The 9,820-nt window shown below is 46.3% G+C and overlaps 1 protein-coding gene across 2 annotated transcripts in view; it reads right to left on the minus strand.

Annotated features, from left to right (window-relative positions):
• Positions 1 to 8,964, minus strand: part of MTHFD1L (methylenetetrahydrofolate dehydrogenase (NADP+ dependent) 1 like) — a 346,407-nt gene extending 337,443 nt beyond the window's left edge. The window contains exons 1-3 of one of the 2 annotated variants that reach the window (XM_073557652.1): positions 8,760 to 8,961; positions 3,327 to 3,411; positions 2,797 to 2,847 (exon numbers count right to left, since the gene is read on the minus strand). In XM_073557652.1, the coding sequence (XP_073413753.1) occupies positions 2,797 to 2,847; positions 3,327 to 3,411; positions 8,760 to 8,920 (297 nt within the window). In that variant the 5' untranslated portion in view covers positions 8,921 to 8,961. Of the gene's footprint in view, positions 1 to 2,796; positions 2,848 to 3,326; positions 3,412 to 8,759 lie in introns of both variants that reach the window. The other variant, XM_073557653.1, reaches the window with a different exon arrangement.
• Between the last annotated feature and the right edge of the window lie 856 nt (positions 8,965 to 9,820).

Genomic DNA, 9,820 nt, shown 5'->3' on the forward strand with positions numbered 1-9,820 from the left:
TTTAATACTTTTCCCAAGTACAATGATGTGACAGTCTCTTTGTAGGAATTGTGTTCTGTATTGCGTTTTTTCCTTATCTATGTGGTTACTTAATTGTATGAGGCCCATGACGCTCTGTTTTTGACGTTACAGTTTTTGTTAGGATGATTGTATCGGTAGTGGTTGTGCCTGGTACAGGTCACTTGAATGTGACTGAGCTGTTGTGAGCCCAATGTAGCTGGACCTGGAATTGAAGCTGTATCTAACCAAAGTGAAATGGCACTTGATTAAGGGTGCATTCATACATCTGTGTGAAGGTCTGTGTGCCGCCCAAATATTTAGTTATATTTCTTTAATGAGACAATACAATGGCCAAGTACATCATGGGTGGGGAACCTCTGTCCTTTTCTCTGGACCCTAGTCAGATTCCTAGGATCCACAGTGCTCGGATTGGGGATCAGTTCTTTAATTGCTCAAGACACTGTGCTGCACACTATGGTCCATGAAATTAAGTATTACGTGCTGCGTCAGGAAGTACTTTCTGGGTGGAGTCTGTGCCCTCTGCCCTCCAGTCCCAACGAAAACAGCCCCGGCTACTCCTGTGATGTATATACTGCAGCACTGTCTCCAATGTGATGCATATAGAGCAGTCTCTGGGTCTCCTATGTGATGTACATATACAGACTCACCCTCCACTTCTTGAGTTCTATAAATGCATCGTGAATAGCGATTTCCTACTGTTAGGAGACATCTAGTTTAATACACATCTGTGTACAGAACTTACTGCTGCAAGTTCTTTTCAAGATTCATATCGCAAAGAGTAGAGTGTTCTAGAACGATGCAAACCAGGAAAAACAGTTGAGAGTATTATTTATTCCATGGCGCTTTACGTAATCGCTACCACCTAACATCACAGCCTCACCAAATAGAGGGAGTTCTAGCCATCACATTAGGAGTGGGTTAATCAATGGTCTGACCAAATATAGCAGGATAAATTTCAAGTTGACAATTTTCTATGAATGTCGAAGGATAGTCTAAATATCCACATGGCCGTTGGCAGAAAGTAGTTCCCCCACTGCTGAACTACATCGTATTCTAATCCTCAACTTGGATCAGAGTAGGACAGGCTCTTAGTTTCACCAATCTCATTTTCAGATCCGTCAATTTCACAGATGGGTGAATGCATCTGTGAGACTAAGGCCCTGATTCATCAAGACTGACGTTGTTCACAATGATCTTGAGCATGTGTGCTGGAGTCAGACACATCCGATTCATTAAAAGGCGCACGCCTCCCAAAGAATCAGGAAAGTCTGACAAGCGGTGAATACCTCAGTGTGCCTCACCGCAAATCCTATTAGTTTTGCAACTTTTTAAAGCATCTTACTGGAGGTAAAAGCTTTGATGAATCAGGCTCCAAGGGTTTAAGTTGCTGTCTAATAAAATATAGGACAGCACTCGAACATTTCATGCAGATGTGTGAATGCACCATTAGTGTCATTGCCCCTTCATTCAGTCAAATCCCCAAGTTTGGAAATGTATTACCTAGCCTAAGGGCCCCGTCACACATAGCGATCTCGCTAGCGAGATTGCTGCTGAGTCACAAGTTTTGTGTGACAGCGATCAGCGACCGGCCCCCCTGCCGGTATCGCTGATCGCTCTTGGAAAGCCCTGGACATTTCTTTGATCGCTGGTCTCCTGCTGGCCAGCACGCATCGCTGCGCGTGACAGGCGGGAGACCAGCGATCTTGCTGGTAACTAAGGTAAACGCAGGGATTCTAAGCACCGTGCGGTGCCTAGAAACCCTCTGTGTACCTTAGTTACCAGCGCGCTGATGCAGGGAGCTGGTAACTAAGGTACCCATCGGGTTTCTAAGTGACACACACCCCTTAGAAACCCGATGTGTACCTTAGTTTCCAGCTCCCTGCATCAGCGCGCTGGTAACTAAAGTACACAGCGACACTGCGCGCTCGGCGTTGCTGTGCTGATCTCTGGTGAAGCTGTCTGTTTGACAGCTCACCAGCGATCACATAGCGACTCACCAGCCATCCTGACACGTTGATATCGTTGTCGGGATCGCTGGTGAGTCGCTATGTGTCACGGGGCCCTTAGAAAGCAAACTAAAAAAACCTACAAGAAGCAAAATAAACAAAAACCCTGCTATAACTAAACAAGTAAAAAGCAGGTGCGTTTAAATTACACAGGGTTCTTAGTAATCCGATTTTTGATAAAAAAAAAAAAAAAACAAACACATGAAAGTCATCTCACCAACGCCATGGTGACCCTGATCGAGACGGTCGTACACTGTCTAATCTTAAAACCTTACCGGGTGTCAAAGTTCACCTCAGTGTGTGAATAAGAAAAAAGGACCAGGTCCCGAACCAAGGACACCAGCCTGGGGAAGCTTTTGAATGTAATTTACAGCTCAACAGGTTTTAATATTAGACAGTGTAGGACCGTCTCGATCAAGTGAACATGCGTTTATATGCTGCATGTATACCAACTTTAACTAAGCTCAATTTTTGTGTGTTTTTTTTTTTTTTAAGAAAGCAAACTGTAAAATCCACGATCGTAGCATCTAGTGATCAGTACATTTCTAATTGGTCATGTAGTAGGAATTTTAGGATGTATTCATACTACAGCAGAGCAGAACGATTTGCAAGGTCCTGGTCCAGCGGCCACGTTGGCAGTCCAGGACTACTGGATCAGAGCAGACATGTCAGGCTACGACTACTAATCCGAAGAGCCCCCAGCAGAGAAGAACACAGACCAAAGCTTTGCTGCCATATATGTGTAACCCCAAAATGCAAACCATCTCACCTCTTGTGCAAAGTGTCTGGTTGTCTGCAATGTCACATCATCTTTGTTTGCCTGCACATGACAAGTAAATTCAAAATGTGAATATCTTATATTAGCAAAGGGTACGACATTGGCAGCATTGGAGGATTATAATATTTATTTGAAACTAATAAAAGTTATATTTCATTCATACAATCGTTTTCCCCCTTCCCCACTTGTCTGGAAAAATAGGATTATCTGTCAGCAGCTGGGATTAAAAAGAAGAATAAAATACATACAGTATATATTATTTTGTGCTATAGTAACACAAAAGGTCTTTGTGGCAGAAATAGATTAGATGCATCCTTTTTATTTCCCCTAATTTCAAGAATCCCTATAGAACAGCCTGGTAGTTTAGTTCTGCACTCCTGAATGATCCCTACTGATGTCAAGGCAGATCCATGGTGTCCGCACGCGGGGTGCGGGCCGAGCTTTATTAGCAAAATCACATCTCCATGCGAGTTATTAAAAGAAAACCATCTGTAGAGCTGCACATCACATGCTCTACTTACTTGAATGATGGCCAGAACTGGCTTGAAGGCGGCATTTTCATTCTGCAAGGTCCTGAATGTGTCTTTTGATACTTGTATTATGTTCCTGCAGAGACAGAAGCAGAACATCACCCATCTGACCAGCAGAGAATTTACACAGATCAGTTTGCACTCACATGTAGCAGCAATGCTGGAAACCTGCGGCGACCCTCACCTTCCTACCTGCAGGTAAACAGCGGTGTTACCCACAGAGCCACACTGCCATGACAGTCAGCTGTGCAGCTCCTGCAAAACTAAGCGATTGACTAAAATGCCCTGATGGAAACACGCTAGCACCATCTCATACTCCCATGTGGGTCTGCACCTGAGAACAGGCCATGTAGAAATGACATTTGCATCTTAAAGAATCATAGAATGGTAGAGTTGGAAGGGACCTCCTGGGCCATCTGGTCCAACCCCCTGTTCAAAGCAGGATTCACTAAACTATCCGACAGATATCTGTCCAGCCTCTGTATGAAGACTTCTATTGAAGGAGAACTCACCACTTCTCGTGGCAGCTTGTTCCACTCATTGATCACTAACTGTCAAAAAGTTTTTTCTAATATCTAATCTGTGTCTCCTCCCATTCAGTTTCATCCCATTGCTTCTAGTCTTTCCTTGTGCAAATGAGAATAAAGATGATTCTTCTACAATGTGACAGCCCTTGAGATATTTGTAGACAGCTATTAAGTCTCCTCTCAGTCTTCTCTTTTGCAAGCTAAACATTCCCAAATCCTGTAACCGTCCCTTGTAGGACATATGTTACAGTCTGCAAAAGAGGCGGCGCTGGGTGAGGATTAGACCATGAACAGAGGATTCAGACCCACCACAGCTCTTAAGCCTCTTCTGCATATCAATTAAACATGGATTACTCAGTAACAAAGGAACGGACTGGCTGTGTAAAGGTGTTGCTGGACTTGTCTTTGAAAGAAATACATGCACATTTAGTTTGTGTTAGGGTGTGTTTCCACGGTCAGGAAACGCTGCGTGTTTGACGCTGTGTACAGCTGCAGCGTCAAACCCGCAGCGTCCAGATGTTACAGCATAGTGGAGGGGATTTCATGAAATCCCATCTCCACTATGTGTTAAAAGACGCAGGCGGCAGACCCACGTAAACGGACATGTGGTGCGTCTTTCCAGACAGCAACATTTTCCCATAGACTATCATTAGATGCGATAAAACCGCATTTAATGATTAGTCACTTGCGTAATAACTGCGGGAACGCAGCTTACTACGCAATGTCTACTAATTTACATAGTGTCTTAACTGCACCCAGCCAGAAGTCCGCATCCACTGCAGTTCTCGCGATAACTTAGCTTATCACGAGAACTGCCGTGCACGTGACCGGTGTTTTCTCCGGTCACACTAGGCTTAGTTCTCACGGTCAGCTGACCGCGAGAGCTAGAGTGTAGATGATCGTCGGAGATCTCCAGTGAGCATCTACAAGGTCTATGTCTGAATGTCAGGCATTCAGATGTAGTAGAGCTGGACTCGTCGTGGGACACTCGCATAATGGACTACATCGGACAAGTACTATTTATGTTTTGTTTTTTTTTTCCAGGAGATCTTGGGATTCGGGGAATTAGGCGTGTTACAGAACACCCCCAGCACCCCAAATAGGAGATGCATGTATGATAGGTGTAATGTGAGATGTATGCCCTTAATGCAGCAACCGACCGGCTGCGACCCCCTGGGCAGAGGTAAACGAGATATCCCACTTCTGACCTCCCCTCACCTTTGTAAATCCCACGGCTATTGTAATGTACGTCTGGCATCTTAAATGGAGCCTGTTATCTACTGGCCCAACACATATTGATTGTCCTGCCCTCTGTATGTATATAGATTCTGAGCATACATCTCACATTACACCTATCATACATGCATCTCCTATTCGGGGTGCTGGAGGGTTCTGTAACAAGACGTATAATAAAATGGCAAAACTGTGTTGCGTATTATTTCATTAATATACTTTTTTCTGGCTTTTTTTAACCCTTTCATACTATAAGATTAATAATGGATAGGCGTTTTATTTGCGCCTCTCTGTTATTAACTGGGCTTAATATCACCTTACAATCAAAGGTGACATTAACTTCTTATTACCCCAAATGCCACCACTACACGGCAGTGGGAAGAGAGAGGCCAAGTGCCGGAATTGGCGCATCTCACAGATGCGCCATTTCTGGGGTGGCTGAGGGCTGGTGTTTGTAGCCGAGGGAGTGGCCAATATCCATGGCCCCTTCCTAGGCTATGAATATCAGCCCGCAGCTGTCTGCGTAGCCTTTCTGGCTATATAGTATTATAGGGGGACCCCACGTCATTTTTTTTTTTTTTTTTTTTTTTTTTGGGGGGGGGGGGGGCACGGGAGCCCACGCCATTAAAAAAAAAAAAAAGAAAAGGACATTACATATTAGGCTGGGGTCAGACATGTGAGGAACTCGCATGAGTCTCTCACGTCAATACTCGGCACTGCCACCGGTACTCGGACAGGAGCGTGCAGCTGCAGTACCGGGTATTGAGGTGCGAGACTCATACGAGTTTCTCGTAAAGTGTGACCCCGACTTAACAGATTTTTTTTTCTATCTATACATAGATAGTTCTATACATAGATAGCTAGATCTATACGTCTATCTGTGTGTGTAATGGAGTGTGGGTTGGACAAATGTTAAAGAGGAGGTTGGACCAGAAATGACATCACAAATCTTTTTTTGTTAAATAGCATATCTTTATTTAGCACACATAAAAAATGCAGGTGACCTGCCAGTGACCTTAGGTGCAGATTTCACCTGCATGAAATCCTGACCGTGGAAACACACCCTAAGGCTATGTGCCCACGTAGCGTTTTATTCCGGACACTAAAAACCGGACTCCTTCCCAGAAATCGCACGTTTTTTTCCGCGATTTTGCCGCAATTTTCGTGTGCGATATTCAAGCACTTTCCAAGCGATTTGAAGCATCGCTTGGAAAGTGATTGACAGGTTGGTCACACTCGTCAAACATAGTGTTTGACGAGTTTGACCAGATTTTTACTATTGAGGCTGCCTATGCGGCATCAATAGTAAAACATAGAATGTTAAAATGCTACAAAAAAAATCGGGGTATATTTACCTTCCGACGTCCCGCGCTGCATTCCCAGGCCTCAGCGTTCCCAGTAATGCCTTGCGAGACCTGTGATGATGTTGGTCTCGCGTTGCTATAGCGATCTCACGAGACCACGTCATCACAGGACCTTGCCGCAAGGCATTACTGGGAACGCTGAGGCCTGGGAATGCAGCGCGAGACGTCGGAAGGTAAATGTACCCCGATTTTTTTATTTTTTATTCTTTTTTTTACAGGGGTATGGTGCCCAGGGTCTGGAGGACAGTCTCCTCTCCTCCACACCGTGGGTACCAACCGCACGAGACGCTTAACTTCGCGCATGGTGGGCATAGCCACATGCGGGAAGTAAGCGATTCTCATGCATTCCTATGGGTGCGGAATCGCGGCAATTCTTTGCGATTCTGCACAAAAGAATGAGCATGCTGCGATTTCTTCCGCGATGCGATTCCGCCGCGGAAAAAAGCACAGCATTAGCACAGCATGTGCGGAATGCCATAGGAATGCATGGGGGGGGCGTTCTGTATGCGATTTTTAAACGTTTTCGCGCCAAAAATCACGGCAAAAACGCTTAAAAATTGCTACGTGGGCACACAGCCTTAGGGCTCATACTCACTTGCGAGAGACTCGCATGATTCTCGTGCAAGTCTCTTGCATGAAAACCTGGCACTGCCGTCGGCACTCGGACCGGAGCATGCGGCTACATGTATTTCTATGTAGCCGCACGCTACGGTCTGAGTGCCGGGTTTTCATGCAAGAGACTCGCAAGAGAATCGTGCGAGTCTCTCGCAAGTGAGTATGAGCCCTTAAACTGGCTGCCTGGAGATGATCTAATTACCGTGGGAAAGTTTCTGACTTTTTTCCCATGGTAATTAGATCATCTACAGGCAGCCATTGAGGCTGCGCAGAGCTGAATCAATTCATTTTGTAGTAGATTACAGTGAGGCTGGTCGCATTAGCACCGGTCCTCATTGTAAACTATTTAACCCCTTCTGATGGATTGCAGCGTGGGAAATCACTAAACGGCGGAGAGGTAAGGATATTGGTGATTTTTTTATGTTATTTTTGTTGCAGGTCATGGTTTTTGGGGGATTACTACACTAAAAAAAATTGGTCAAAAACTTGGTGTTTTTTTTTTCATTAAAAGACTTTGTAATTAATGTCTGTGTGTGTTTTTTAGCCCTTTCTTAGTATAGGGTTAACAATGTCTTATTGACACCTCTCCATTATTAATCGGCTTAATGTCACCTTACAATTGAATGGTGACATTAACCCTTTGTTATATTAACCCATTCGCCACTGCTACAGGGCAATGGGAATAGAGAGGATAAGTGCCAGAATTGGCACATCTTATAGATGCGCCATTTCTGGGGTGTCTGGGGGCAGATTTTTGTAGCCGGGGGGGGGGGGGCAAAAACAATGGTCCCTCTCATGGCTATTAAAATCTGCCCTCACTCACCTGCTTTACCTCTCTGGTTGACAAATTACAGCGGGAGCCCAAGCATTTTTTTTTTTTTTTACAAAAAATTAACCCCTTAAATTAACACTTACACCTCCCAAATTTTGCACACGAACCCTCATCTACTTATTAGTCAGGGACATATAAAAAAAACCATGAAATGGAATGGTTTACTGTATGTGAACCATGTCGGGTTGGGGAATGATTTGACAGAAGCCGGCAATTGAATTAGCGGCTATTCTGCTATGTAGAACGCTATGAAATATAAATATATATATATGTGTCTCAATGACACACACACATTATATAAATATATTCTATGTGTATTCTTTCGTTTGGATTTGAAAACCTGTCGTAGGGCTCCATTATATGTCCATTCTGCAAGTCTGTGAGAAAAAAAACGGTATACAGATCACATACGGATGCTGACATGAGAAAAATACACACCCTGACAACGGATGACATACGGAGCACTATAGGGACCATTTATGCGTATTACGGACGTACAATACGGTCCGCATCTTTCTACCTTGTGTGTGACTCCAGCCTTAACATTCTGTGAGCAAGAAACTGCTGAACCAACATCAGCATCGTGCGGACACGGAGCATCGCCAGCTGATAAAGCATGCTGGGAGTTGTAGTGGTCAGCCGCTCACAGCTAGTTACTGCCTTCACATTATAAACTACAACTCCCATAAGTCTCTGCGAGCTGCAGCTAAAAGGGCATTGCTACTTCCTAAAAAGTGACATCTCCCCCCTCCAGTCCATTCATCAGATGGTAACTCCCGCAGCATGACACAGGACTGCTCTGCAGGAGCCCACCCACACACTGCACGGCCGCTCACACACGCACTGTCCATACCCGGCCACGGTCCCGTGTAGCTCCTGTGCGCTCCTCCACGCCGTGGCTGAGGATGGACGGACGCCAGTGACTGCCCAACCCGGGTATATGTTGCTTAGGATCCCAGGCAGGCGGCTGTACACACTGCGGAGAAGCGGCCAACGCATGGTGACAGGCGGCATGTGACGGAGAGCACCGACCGGCACTTATTACTAAGGGAGCGCACGAGGGGAGGACCCTCCCACAGTGGGCGTGGCTTCAGGGTCTCTTAAAAGGGCAATGCTGCCCGCCCAGTGTGTGTGTACTGTGTAGTGACACTGTCACAGAGGGATCCCGGCTGGCTGGGAGGAGGGCTATATACACTTTGTTGGGAATGGCCATGTCGTGTTTGGAGAGCCCCTGATGTGCCTAATGAGTAGAGCCCGCACCTTAGCTTTCCTCATGGCTCTGTAGAAATCAGCTCCTATCCCACCAAATTCCCCCGCCTTTGTGCTCGGTGTACCCAATGACACAGTCAGGTCTGTGGACCTGTGTAGCGGTACCTCCAGGGGTGGGATTCAGCGGTTCTCCCCGGTTCGGTGGAACTGGTTGTTAAAAAAGCAGCCGATTCCCCGAACCGGGGAGATCCAGAGCCGCGATCCCATCCTCTGATGTTGCTGCCGGCGCTGCCTGCAGACAAGGAGCAGAGGAGCACTCTTGCTCTGCTTCCTGCCGGATACCGCGCACGCATTGATACTTGACGTGCTGCTCTGTCTGCTGACTACTGGACAGAGCAGCACACCCCGGCGGCCCCCGCTGCCCGTGCACTGATTCCTGCGGCGCAGTGCGGCTATAATTGGCGGGTATCTAGACGCTGGAGCTCGCTGGACTGGACTCAGGAGTTACCCACCGCTGCGGCTGCCCAGTGAGCTGAGCGCCTGAGCCTGGACAGGAGGACACGTCTGTGTGCCCGCCGCCCGCCTGCCTCACAGCGGGATTATTTACTTCAATCTTCAGTTCAACTTCAGCCTGTGGTACACACAGGTCAACACCAGATCAGTTGTATATGTGCAGTGCTGCTGCTTATTGGGGACCTGTGCTGT

This window comes from Dendrobates tinctorius, unplaced genomic scaffold (genome assembly GCF_039654945.1).
Source record: "Dendrobates tinctorius isolate UK_male_01 unplaced genomic scaffold, ASM3965494v1 ptg000250l, whole genome shotgun sequence".
NCBI lineage: Eukaryota > Metazoa > Chordata > Amphibia > Anura > Dendrobatidae > Dendrobates > Dendrobates tinctorius.